General features: G+C 40.8%; 4 protein-coding genes across 4 annotated transcripts in view; 1 reads left to right on the top strand and 3 right to left on the bottom strand.

The window, feature by feature from the left end:
- The window catches only part of LOC133843943 (probable chitinase 10), a 139,526-nt gene that overhangs the window by 77,063 nt on the left and 49,125 nt on the right, over positions 1-13,338 (bottom strand). The gene's annotated exons all lie outside the window — the stretch shown is intronic.
- On the top strand, positions 2,192-2,577 carry LOC133843951 (uncharacterized). Its single transcript, XM_062277729.1, has one exon. The coding sequence runs from the start codon at positions 2,262-2,264 to the stop codon at positions 2,502-2,504; it is 243 nt and encodes an 80-aa protein (XP_062133713.1). The 5' UTR covers positions 2,192-2,261; the 3' UTR covers positions 2,505-2,577.
- On the bottom strand, positions 2,548-12,948 carry LOC133840031 (uncharacterized). Its single transcript, XM_062271683.1, has 6 exons — positions 12,843-12,948; positions 11,628-12,773; positions 9,514-10,571; positions 7,637-7,800; positions 3,567-3,681; positions 2,548-3,508 (listed from the first exon to the last, which is right to left on the bottom strand). The coding sequence occupies exons 1-6, from the start codon at positions 12,847-12,849 to the stop codon at positions 2,579-2,581; spliced, it is 3,420 nt and encodes a 1,139-aa protein (XP_062127667.1). The 5' UTR covers positions 12,850-12,948; the 3' UTR covers positions 2,548-2,578.
- On the bottom strand, positions 9,333-10,795 carry LOC133843938 (peritrophin-44). The gene is made up of 2 exons (XM_062277711.1): positions 10,651-10,795; positions 9,333-10,571 (listed from the first exon to the last, which is right to left on the bottom strand). The coding sequence occupies exons 1-2, from the start codon at positions 10,658-10,660 to the stop codon at positions 9,496-9,498; spliced, it is 1,086 nt and encodes a 361-aa protein (XP_062133695.1). The 5' UTR covers positions 10,661-10,795; the 3' UTR covers positions 9,333-9,495.

Genomic DNA, 13,338 nt, shown 5'->3' with positions numbered 1-13,338 from the left:
CTAGAATGATTGTATCCAAAAAGCAGGCATTCTTTCCAATACTTTGGCGAACTCTAATTAATTTGCTCTACATGCAGTTCATGCTTCTGGCCAAAAAAATCCTGTTGCATACATTCACTTTAATTGCGGACATTACAATTATTTCAAATATGTGATAGCTTACATAATATGGCTTTAAGCAAGTCTAATAATGTTAATGATGATGTTACTAATCAATTCAAAATGATTTGTCTCTGTTAGTTGAATAGTTGTTTACCGATAGACATCTAGTGCCTAAGGAATGATTACCGCTCTTCCTGCCATTAATATTACCCAATAATCGTGGTTATTTTCTGGCTAATTTAATTATACCTATCCATCATATTAACTACACTACTTATTACTTAATCGAAACAAAAGGAAATAATAATAATCAACGATCCAATAGTGCAACAGTAAGATTGCTGTCTAGCGTAGACTCTAATTAAAAAAGTAATGCAAAGATATGGAAATTCAACATTGTAATGTGAAATTGTATTAGTTGTTACTCGGTATAATTAGTTTTATACATTAAAAAAAAGAAAACGAAGACAACATGTGACATACGTTCTTAATTACACTTAAGCTACAAATATAATTGTTTTTATTGTTAGTGTACAAATGAAATGATTAATAATTACATAAGTATATACTTATATATATACATATATATATATTATGTTGTAGTCATGAACAGTTAAATTGTATTTACAGTGAAAGCATATTTTAAATATTTACACATATTCTGGATTAATATACATAGCTACTCCCACAGTATTATTAAGCGTGCAATTGAGAATGTATTTTAAGTATACAGACATATACATAAACATACATATATTTCCAATATAAACTGTAGTGTTCTGTTATATCAGAAATCGCAAAAAAAAGAAAAATAAAACTAAAAACCAACACACGATGGAGATTTCAAAGGGAAGAGAGATGGTCGCGTTTCGCAACTGGCATTTTTCAACACTGCTCGCCACGAATCACAAGCTTCAGACTCGCACGATAAATGCTTTGTACCCACGAAACGCACGACTCAACACTAGACTATTTTCGGAACAATATTATTCACGGAATATTATTCACGAAGAATTTGAATTTTCATTATGCAGAAAAACAATTTGTGTAGTGTTTTAGATCTAGTTTAGTTTGTCTGTCCGATTGATTACAATCTATATATAAAATTACTATTGCAGCTAAAAACTTGGGCACAGTTCTTCGAGTCGTGCGTGCTCGTGTCACGGAAAAACCACGAAGTCACGTACCCATCCCAATTCTAAACGCAATATTCTTACTTGCATGCATGTGTATCTACTGTAATGAAGTACAATAATTAATACTTAGTAATAAATGTAATACAAAAAATAGCTTTATTTACACCAGTAAATACTTAATGTAAGTACAAAATAAAATGTTAAAGAATTTATTGATTAAATGAGGAAAACGATACAAATTGTTTTATTTTACAATGGATACAATTTCAAGAATTCTATTGAAAAATGTAATTAAAAGAAACGGCAGTAAATTTTAAAGTTTCCGTCCTTGCGGCAGGGAAAAATAATCTCCTTAAGCAATAATTCGAATTCAATGCGTTGCGTAAGTCAAAACGCAAGAATATTGCTAATACCGGAAGTTTATTATTATTTTTTAGAAATAACAAATAAAAATTCTTATTGCAATGAGATGAGCCAGAGCGACTAAGCCTACAGGAAGCATTGTTGTTGAATAAAGTTTAATTTCAACATTCTTTTATTTTCCAACCCAGTCCTTAAAGAAAATCCCTACAATTATTTGTAAAAGACCAATTCTAATTATAATGAAGCTAGAAGTTAAATGGCTCACATCTTCTCCATTTAACTTATCAACTTCCGTTTCCTGCGTTCATTACAAAATGGCGGCCACTCATGGTATAACACACCATTTACTTTACAGCTTTATGCTAGTAACAGAGTTCTGTTAAACTAATGTGTCTGTTAAACAGAGTGTAGTTTAAAGCCATATCACTCAGCTTTTGTAAGACCACATGAACAGCAATATAACAGAAATCAGTTTGTGCGAAGCTTGCATGAAATTCAAGTATGATATCTAATCATGAATTCTTAAGCAATTGCAAGTGATACAAAAACTTATCCAATTGATAAGACAGTTGACGAGGCTATAAGTATAATGGCTATTCAGATTAAATAGAAACACGACGTTGACAAAACCATTAGCCTTCTATCATTGAATCTAGAAACATGAGTGCAACGAAATTAATCAGTTTGTGTTTGGTGCTCATTTTACTTTGTGAAATTGGCTTCTCCAAGGGCTTAGAGAATGATAAACAAACCGAAGCAAGTTTGCCCTCGTATTGGCAGCGTTTAAAGGCCAGCATCACGGACTTTAAGTGGCAGCAGAAGAAACCGGAGCCGGAGACTGCGGAGGCAACTCAAAGACGTCGCCAACTGTGGGAGCGCATTAAAATGTCAACACTTTTGTAAAGAAGAAACCACTTTATTGATATGCATTCAAGTAAACATTCAAGTTATGTTAAATTCAGTAAACAGCCATTTATTTACTCATTCTGAAAGCACTTGACATTCTTGGCTTGGTCGCAGTAGCCTGACTTCTGATCCCAGAACAGACCCTTGGGGCAGGATGTCAACACTGGCATGCCGGCAATGCAAATATAATACTTGCTGCAGTCGCCTGCATGTGGCAGATAACTCTGACGCTCCGATGGGCAGGTGAGTGCGTTCTGTGGCGCACGCGGAGGCGATGGAGCGGTCACAGTAGTTGTGGTTGACTCGCTGCTGCTGCTGGGCAAGCTGCTACTGCTGCTGCTGGAGAAGATGTTGGGGAAGTTGCTGCTGCTGCTGTTGTTGCTACTGCTGTTGCTACCCGACAAGCTGGTGCTCACAATATAGCAGACAGTCACCTGGCCAGGCGTTGTGCTCGTTGTCACCTCGGTTTGCTTGCCCGGCTGCAAGCTGTTGTGGCCATAGCACTCGGCACTTGCGCTCAGCTGACACTCGGAGCTCTTGTAGTTCCACAGCGTGCCCAAGCCACACTGATGGCGATGCAAATGTCCGTAGGCGCATATGAAGTACATCTGGCAATTGCTGGGATGTGGCAAGAAGTAGGCACCAAAGTGCCGACACTCCACATGCTTCGGATCGTATCTGTCCATGGGACTAACCGCCAGGCCAGTGGCCACATCGACGGCCACAAAGACTGGATGTGGCTTGTGTTCCCACCAATTGACATCCATCTGCGATTGTTTGCCACCATCTAGATAACCACTGTTCGGGCTGCTCGTGCTCAGCTGCTGTGCCTCTTTCGCATTACACAGAGCACGCTCGGGCACATCGCATTCCAATCGATTGGCATCGAATATCAATCCTTGGTCGCAGTAAAAAAGTTCAGGCACCGTCGAGCAGGCAAAATATGCATTGCAATCGTAAGGATGCGGCACCAAGTTGTCTTCAGTACGTCCAGTACAAAGCTGTAATATCAAGCTTTGTAAGCCACGTGATCTCAGACCATCGAGCTGTTCAACTCACATGACTCAGATCGGCGATTTCAATGTTCACAGCCTCCTCCACTGGCTGGGCCGCGCCCAAACAGATGCCCACTAGCAATGCGAAATGGACGCGTATTTCCATGTGAATTCTCTCACTTTATTGCGATTGTTTTTAGCGCTGGCGAAAATTTTTTACTATTTCGCCTCGAGGAGTATGCGCTTCATTTATAGTCTGGCCAATCCCTCGAACTCAAACTAGGTGCAGCACATTTCATTAAGTTGTGCCTACAATAATTGAAACATGAAAACATATTTTGCACCACTTATCAAAAGTCGCGCAGATTTTTAACTTGTACGATATCTGCGATAAAAATAAAGATGAAGTACCAACAATTTTCTAACATGAATCATGTAAAATGGCGAACGAAAAACAATGCATACTTTCAGGCGTCATGCTCTACTCCATACGCTACGAAATTGCTAAAGCGAAATAGAAGATTTAACGATGGTTAAATTTAAATAAAGTTAGTACTAATTCAGTAAAAGGAACATCAGATAATTCTTAAAATCATTATAGTTTGTATTTATGTGAGTATTTTCTAATTTCTTTTGTACTATTTTTACATTTTAGAAAAAGTTCAAAATAGATTTACGGAAGCTTATTGCTCTCTAATATATGTGTGCTCTTGGGCATTCGTTTCTACATTTATTAAAAAACAATAACTTCCTTAACTCCATAACAATAACTTCCTTGTGGTGTCCGCTTAAAAAAAACTGATCTCTATAGGAAATTTCACTTTATACTGTTTTAGTAATTGATAATCACGTGAGCTTACTTCCAATAGCTATCATAATAACAAACAATAATAATAATCTTTAAAAGTGATAACACACTTAATAAGTGTTCGAACTTTGTTTTAAAATTATTAAAAACTTTCTCTACGCACAACATGTTAGCTAGCCAATCAAAATTAAAGCAACGCACATTCAGTTATCAGCCGCAATTTGCTGTCCCCATTATTGTCCAACTATCTTGACTTTTGTAATACATATTTATAAACGATTTGAGAATCGCAGTTATCTATTGTACTTGCGATATTTGTCACTTAATTTATGGTCAATACGGTATTAAGTTGAGATACTCGTGTGAATATGTGTCTAATTTTAACAATTTGCGGCATTTTCAGTCTTCTCTAATGCTCGAAAATTTATTATCCAACAGCCTGAGAATATATATGATTAAGTATATAACAAAATAAATTTGTCGAGTGTTATTCAATAAGCGCCAGTCTTTCTGCTCACTTAGTCGAAGTAAAGTCTTTTAGTTTGCTGTTGCTTAATAAAAAATGAGTAAGTAAATAGTTTTTAAATAATTTGTTTAATTTTAAAAAGGAATAACATTATGTAAATTTGTATTGTAAAATAATATATTTTATGTCATGTGCTTCCAAATAAAAGAAACAAAATTAAATTACATTTAAATTTAATAATTTAATGTACTCTTAAGATTATGATAATCTTGAGTTAAATAATGTTTTTTTTATTAATAGAACGATTTTTTATTGAAGAGCCTTTTGTTATGATAACTAATAGTTATTTCTCCATAGCTGCGATTAGATTAAACTCCGTATTATTGAGCTTCGCGCTGATTGCTTTCCAAAGTGTAAATTGCGCATTCGATCCGGAATCAATATGCAGTCTCGTTATGGACGGCATCAAAATGAAGGATCCGCGAGCCTGCGATACGTGGATAGAGTGCCTCAATGGATCACCGATTAGCGGTAGCTGCGACGAAGGATACTTCTATGAGCGAGAGAGCCAAAGCTGCCTGCCTGCCGATGAGGTTAAGTGCATCTCCAGCAATCCGTGTGCGGCAATCGAAACTGGTTTCGCAGCTGATCCTTATTCCTGCAACGGTTACTATTACTGCAGAGAGGGACAAGCGACGCTGGGTGAATGCCGAGCGGGTTATAATTATAATCCCGGACTGGAGACCTGCATCAGGGATTATCCCTGCACAATTGGCATGGATCCCAATAGTATTTGCAACATACTGCCCGATGGAGTGTTCATGAAGGACAGCAGCAACTGCAATGGCTGGCAAATGTGCTGGAGGGGCAACGTGATCATCGACACCTGCAGCGACACCTTCTACTTTGATGCCGCCCAGAGCAAATGCGAATACCCACAGAATGTGCAGTGTTCACACACCGAACCCCCGCCCCAAATTGCAGATGCCGAGACATGTCCTCAGTCAGACATCTTTGTGTCCGATGGCAAGACTTGCAACGGATATTATTATTGCCATGAGAACGACGCAGGAGAAATGCTGCTGTTGCCTGGGACATGCTCGGAAGGACGTTTCTTCAATGCTGCCCAGCAAGGCTCATGTGTGCCCCAAGAGAAGCTGCATTGCAGCTACGATCGTTGTGTCAATCGTGGACAATCGCATGTTGAGCTGGCCAACGTGTCAGATGATGGATGTCGTGGCTACTCCATCTGTCAAGACGGAGTCACCATCGGCACAGGCATTTGTCCCGCTGACCAACCGTATTTCGATGAGCTGACACAACGCTGCACGAGTGAGATCATCTCGTATGCTGCTTGTGCCAAGGAAGTCAAGGAAACCACCATAGAATATAGCATAAGAAAGTAGTAAATAATTAGATAATAAATATGTTGGAGAAAATGTAATCCAGTGGAATGTTTGTTTGTTTAAAGTGTGACCATTGGCAGTGTTGGTAGATCCTGTTTGAAAACTGAGGCTTTGTGCGGCTTCTTATGCGTTTCTATGTGTGGTCACTCTTCTCTTCTGGCTCCCTCTCTCTATTTCTCGATTTAAATGTGGCGTGAGACAGACACATGTGTTCAATAAAAGAGAAGGGATAATTATGAGGAGTAAAGGCTACGAGAACTCGCTGCATCCGACAAAAAATAAATACTGGACACCAGAACTAGAAGCTAGCGACCGACGAAGTCGGCTTGCTTGAGGATGACGCTGGTTCTTCGGCAAATATGATAAATAATCGAAAACACAAAAGGCGACCTATGCTCGCCGTATGAACACTGATAACTTACTGGTACTTGTTCAGTTAACTGCTATTAGTAGGTGTCAAGAACGAGTATCTATCTACCAATGCCAAGACAGAACAACAGACAACACAAACTGCGGGTTGCGGTGAAGATGTTGAAGAGGTTTTGTGAAGTACTCAACTTCTGAGTTGCTGTCATCATTAAACAACTGCCAAAAAAAAATCTAAAGAAAATATACCTTGGGGTGTAAATTTGTTATCGCCGCTCGCGCTTATCTGATGAACATTTCCATTAAATTTTCAAAACACACTACGATTGCCATTTTGAACATGTTGGGAATTTTCGAGAATTTCGATAGCTTGACTAATGGTTGCCTCTTACTACGAGCTAAAATCTATTAATGGAAATTCCTTATTATTAGGTTGGCCAAAAAAGTCTTGCGGTATTTCCGATAGGTGTCTTTGCAAGCGCGTATTTCTAGTTCTATTTATCGAATCGGTTCATGCGATACCTTTTTGGAAAGCTCTTTTCCCGCGCTAACACGTGTTTGATTTATTGTTGTTTGTCTTGAGTCGTTCGTGAGTTATAGCGTCACAAACATGGAGCAAAATAAAGAGAAAATACGGCATATTTTACAGTACTACTACGATAAAGGCAAAAAATGCAACTCATGCTGCCAATAAAATTTGTGCAGTTTATGGACCCGATACAGTTTCCATTTCCACCGCACAACGATGGTTTCAACGTTTTCGTTCTGGTGCGGAGGTGGTCGAAGATGCGCCACGGTCCGGAAGGCCTGTCGTCGAAAATTGCGATAAAATCGCCGAATTGATCGAAAGAGATCGGCATAGTAGCACCCGTAGCATCGGCCAAGAGCTTGGCATGAGTCATCAAACCGTTTTAAACCATTTGAAGAAGCTTGGATTAAAAAAAAAGCTAGATGTATGGGTGCCACACGACTTGACGCAAAAAAACATTTTTGGCCGTATGGATGCATGCGAATCGCTTCTGAATCGCAACAAAATCGACCCGTTTTTGAAGCGGATGGTGACTGGCGATGAAAAGTGGATCACTTACGATAACGTGAAGCGCAAACGGTCGTGGTCGAAAAGCGGTGAAGCTGCCCAGACGGTGGCCAAGCCTGGATTGACGGCCAGGAGGTTCTTCTGTGTGTTTGGTGGGATTAGCAGGGAATCATCCACTATGAGCTGCTCCCCTATGGCCAAACGCTCAATTCGGACCTGTACTTAACCGCTTGAATGCAGCACTCATGCAGAAGAGTCCATCTTTGATCAACAGAGGCCGAATTGTCTTCCATCAGGACAACGCCAGGCCACACACATCTTTGGTGACGCGCCAGAAGCTCCGGGAGCTCGGATGGGAGGTTCTTTTGCATCCACCGTATAGTCCGGATCTCGCACCAAGTGATTACCACCTATTTCTGTCCATGGCGAACGACCTTGGTAGTCGGAAATTGGCCACAAGAGAGTCCTGTGAAAATTGGCTCTCCGAGTTTTTTGCCAATAGAAAAGCGAGCTTCTATAAGAGGGGCATTATGAAGTTGGCATCTCGTTGGGAACTCGTCATCGAACAAAACGGCGCATATTTGACTTAAATCGCATTATTCTAACCAATTTTAAGAACAATTGAAAATTCAATAAAAATACCGCAAGACTTTTTGGCCAACCTAATATTAGCTATAAACTTTAGAACTATTATATGGTAAAGGGAAAGTTTTAATAATCAATTTCCATTTTTTTAAGATAAACAAAATTGTAACAACATATTAATTAAAGCCAAAGGCATGTACATATATTCGACTATTCAGATTGTGAATGTATTATTTGGGACTTTCTGTGTTTTATATTCTCTTAGTCATTTTCATTTTTATCTTTGTATCTTCAATTATTCTTTCCTTTTTGCAATTTCGTGTCCAATAATTACTGCTGCAATTACTTCGAGGGTATTAACTGCGCATTTCACTCAATAAAAAAAAAGGTATAAGAACTACTAAGAACACACCCGTCTCTAAATTATCTATGTTGAAAGTTATGCAACTTCAAATGTTGCATGATAAAAATACTTCTCTATGTGCTAAATATAACTTATGGCAATAAATGGAAAATGTTAAATCATGTCAATAGGTTGGGAATAAATTGTATATAATTGAATTTATGACTTATTTATACAATGTTTGAAGTCAAACGGAATTCACATGTGCTCAACTTATATGTTTGTCAAAAAAATATATCTAACAAAAATATTATATATCTGTTATAAGAGGCTTAATAATTTCAATCGCCAATTAGATCATTTTTCTGTTTGTTCAAATATATTTGTAATTTAATATAAACAAGTAAGAAAGCTACAGTTCTAAAATGTTTATCTCATAAAAACCAAAATTTTAGGAATTATAAAGAATATAGTTATTTTAGCTTTCTTACGTTTTCAATTTAAATACAAAATTTCCGGCTGCTCAAATAAATTATGTGTTAAATAAAAATAACTTCCACCATATTTACAAATTTAATGGATTAAACTTTTCAATTTAAAATACTGATTTTTATAGATTTCTGTTTTATTCTATTAATAAAAAGACTGTATAAGCATATAAGAACTTCTTCGTCTACTCAAAAAAATTCTGTGTTAACGGTTTTCTCTTGTTCTTAAATGCAAATGTGAGTAATTAGAATTTTCCATTGGAAAAAAAATGATAATATAGTCGCTTTTAACCTAGTAAAATAAATTCTTTGTTAAATAAAAAGACTGTTGCTTTGCCTTTAATGACTTCCACCATATTTCGTATGCAGTTTTAATTAAATACAATTTTTCAATTTTGTGATGTAACCAAAAGTGTTTTATCTTTTTTTGTTGCTTTTCCTCATCCTCTCTATGCGCTCATCTTCTCTCCTGTTCTGTTAGGGGACATGGAAGGATCATGCAGCGCAAGCGACATAGTTGTGGTTGACGGGAGTGCAGCCCTGGCTGCGCTCATCGAAGTAGTAGTCGTTGGGGCAACGTCCAGTGCCAACGGTGGCGCCACCGGAGCAGCGAGCGTAGGTCTGGCAATCGCCAGCCACATTCACATAGCTGAGATTGGTCTCGGCGCAACGATCGAGCAGACAGCGAACGTTGAGGCGATCGCGACACGAGAGTTTCTCCTCGTCAAAGAACATGCCGGGGCTGCACTGCAGATGCTGTGGATTGGTGTCGTGTTTGCCATTGGTGGGTGCACCGCAGATGTAGTAACGACTGCATGACTCCTCATCCGCAAAGTAACCACGACGCGCGGTGCCATTTGTCAGGCAGAATGTGTTCTCTGGGGGTGGCAACTTTGCGGTGGCATAGCAGGTGGCATTCAACGCTGGAACACAGCGACCCAAAGCAACATCGTAGGCCATTTGATTCTCACACTCGCGTTCGTGGAGTACGTCATTCAAGCAGATGTAATACTTGTTGCAATGCTCCTCATTGGCCAGCCGAGTGGCGTTGGACAGCGAGAGGCAAGCAGGCGATTTGGTCACCTTGCCAGCGGTGGGGCAAGTGTATTGATTGGAATAGACGCAAGAGCGTGAGAGGGGATTGAAGAGCAATTCGTTGGGACAGTTGGACTTGACTTCGCGACGTGATTTGCACAGAATGTAACCCTGGCAGTTGCTGCTGCTGTCATCGGCAAGGAAAGTGCCGTCCGTCTCGTTGGCACACTTGTTGACAACGCTTGTGGTGCTGTTCAGTTGATCGGCATAGGGACACTCCACATTGGCAGCCATAACGCAACGTCCTGTGTTGCGGTTGAAGTTCAAGCCATCGGCGCAAGTGCCCTCCTCCAGGCTGACATCTTGCGACGCACAGCGCACCCAATAGTTGCAGGTGTTGGGACGCAAGAAACTCGTCACCGAGGGCAACAAATCGCACATCTCGCGCACCGCCAAATACGGGAAATCAGCAATCATGCTGCCGGCATTGGCGGCGCCCACGAGCGCCAGGACAAGCCCAATCAGGACTCCTCGAACTGTCGATGAACAGAGGAAGAATGCGATTAGATCGATTCGAGGATGATTGATTGATTGTGATTGATGTAAGGCATTTACCTGCTTGCATGCTTGAAAAGTACTTTTGATGCCGTTTGATCGTAGTTGTGATATGCTTAGATCCTTTAAATCGTTGTCCGTTGCGTACAGCTCCACGAGTTTGACTGATGCGCTGCCACCGTGTGGCGCCTGCTTAAATATGCAAACCATTCCAATTCCATTGAAAATGAACAAAAAACAATTTTGTTAAAAATGCACAGCTCTAAGGAACACATTCATGTCGCTATCGTCACCGAGCATCAACATCAACATCGACATCAACATCGATATTGACATCTCCCCCAGCTGCCTTTTTGTGATATGTGATCTGTGTGTGTGTGTTATCAATTGTGTGTGTGCGATTGATAGCAATGCCATCAGATAGCATGTAAATTACACGGCAATCGCATGTCGGCATGTCGGTGGCATCTACGCAACCAAAAACCGAAACCGAAACCGAAAAACGTTGCTGATAGGCAAAAATTTGATCATGTTGTCGCTGTGTAGAACGGCATTGACTTGAATGAATTGTTTGCTTCTTTGAATTGTACCAACTCATTGACTTGCCTCCTGTTTCAGACGAAAAGAACTCATTGACTTTTTGCATTTCTTGCGAAAAAAGAAACTGAGCAACGTGACGTATGCGCAATGTTTACCTTGCAGCAAGTAGTGCAAAATTGTTAATTCTAGTCAGTGGTAGGAATATTTATAGCTGATAAGTAAAAATTAAAGATCAAATGGATTGAGGTACTTTGGACTGCAAACGCTGCGTATACGTTATATGCGGCGTATGCGTAATGTTTGCTATGCACGTTATTTACTTGATGTGTTACACACTGCGTATGCGTAATGTTTGCTAATCATTGAAAAAGAACTTTACAGATGTTTGGCTTCGATTTGTCTTTGCAAATTAATTCGTTTGTGACTTAATGCTTTTTTACTTTTATTATGCGACTACAATTCTCTCTGAGGACTACAACAAAATTACATCCGACTTTATGCGGTGGTGGTTGCGGTGGCGGTGGCACAAATTGCGGTGTCTGGTTTAGTGGGCACACACTTGCCATAGCGCTCATCGAAGTACAGATAGCCAGTGGGGCAAGTGCCAACGGAGCCATTCGGACAGTAAGTGTATTTGTTGCAATTTGTGTTCGGCACAGCAGCATAGGTCATATTGGTGTTGGCGCAACGATCGTATGTGCAGACGATGGCGGCGGGTGAGACGCACTTCTGCGCGGTGGCATCGAATTCAGTGCCATATGGACATGCACCCCATTTGCCATAGGAACTCTCCAGGCAACTGTAGAAACCGTAGCACGTTGTGTTGTCGGCCACATACTTGACTGTGCTCGAGGATTCGGTGGTCGCATCAGTGTCGTCAGAGGAGGTGGTGTCCTCAGCATCGGCTTCGGTTGCGGTAGATTCAGTAGAGCTGGTGCTGCTAGTCGAGCTTGTGGATAAAGCGGGGCAACCGCTTGTGTTGATCGGAGCCGGAGTGACCGTGCCAGTGTCGGTGCTGGTGTCGCCACCACTGCTGCTGCATGGATTGGTTGGCTGACAGTTGCCGGTGGCTTTGTTGTAGTAGAGCGTCGCACCATCATCATTGGTGCCACATGTGGAGGAGGTACCGTAGCCGTCGACGCAAGCAATATAGTTGCCGCAAGTGGTCGGATCGCCCACATAGATGTTGTTCTTCATGAAGCGGCAAATGCTGTCCTGCTGGCAGTCGGGACCCCACACGCACGAAGTGGTGCTGGCGGCATAAGTTTGACCAGCCGGACACTTGCCTGTCAATGCGGTACCATTGCCAAAGCAGTACGAGTAGCTCTGGCAATCATTGGGATCGGCCAGATAGACGGGCGTCTTCAACACCTTGCATGTCTCTGTCATGCTGGTCGAGCATGCCACCTTCGTGTTGTACTGGCAGGTGGCGGTCTTCGAATCGTAGACTAAACCGGAGGCGCAAGCGCCCTCTCCAACCAGTTTCTGGCCACTACAGTAGCCCCATTTGCTGCAATTGGTAGGGTTGCCAACGTATCCATCGCTCGACCATTGTGCGCACATGTCGCTCATTGTGTACGCATGCGCCTGCAGTGCAAACAGCAGGCAGATGCCCGCGAGAGCTGAAATCTTCGAGTGGAAAGCTGCAAAAAAGGAGAGAGAGCAATTATTGTAGGGTTGTGTTATCCATTTCCAGTTAGTTTGTATCCTACCTGCCATCACTTCTACTTCGACTGCGATTTGATTGATTCTATTAGCGAGCTTTGTATGCTATGGAAGCACACCACTTGAGTACTAAACCCCTACATTCTATGTTGTACCTTATATACCACCTTCCACAAGACGCCTAAAGCCCTATCATTTAATTAACACTGTTTGTAACCTTTGCAGATAAACCGAAACACATCGCGAATGCCGTAATTAAAAAAATTTTAGATAGATTTTCCAAGCATTGGCACGTTTTACTCAGAATGATTATAAGCATCGATCTCACCTAGCATTCTTCGCCGTCTCCTTGGCTGTTCAGTTTTGTTTGCAAAGTTTCAGCTATAACTGAAACTCATGACATGCTTAACTGCTATTTAAGCGTAATTCTCAGAATGATATCATAGCAAGAAGCACCTTTGATTAATGTTAAGCTATTTTTGTAGAGTGTCCGATTAATACAGACATTATCTTCGCCGCTTCAACTTTTGAATGGCTAAAATC

Source organism: Drosophila sulfurigaster, chromosome 3 (genome assembly GCF_023558435.1).
Source record: "Drosophila sulfurigaster albostrigata strain 15112-1811.04 chromosome 3, ASM2355843v2, whole genome shotgun sequence".
In the NCBI taxonomy this organism is placed as follows: domain Eukaryota; kingdom Metazoa; phylum Arthropoda; class Insecta; order Diptera; family Drosophilidae; genus Drosophila; species Drosophila sulfurigaster.
Note: the sequence above shows the minus strand (reverse complement) of the source record. Positions and strands in the feature narration are given on the sequence as shown.

Coding starts and splice junctions, on each gene's coding strand:
- LOC133840031 (XM_062271683.1), bottom strand. Junction 10,572..11,627: donor CACCGCAACCACCACCGCAT/AAAGTCGGATGT, acceptor GTTCATCGACAG/TTCGAGGAGTCCTGATTGGG. Junction 3,682..7,636: donor CGTTTGCGCTTCACGTTATC/GTAAGTGATCCA, acceptor ATCGCAATAAAG/TGAGAGAATTCACATGGAAA.
- LOC133843951 (XM_062277729.1), top strand. CDS start 2,262: ATGAGTGCAACGAAATTAATCAGTTTGTGTTTGGTGCTCATTTTACTT.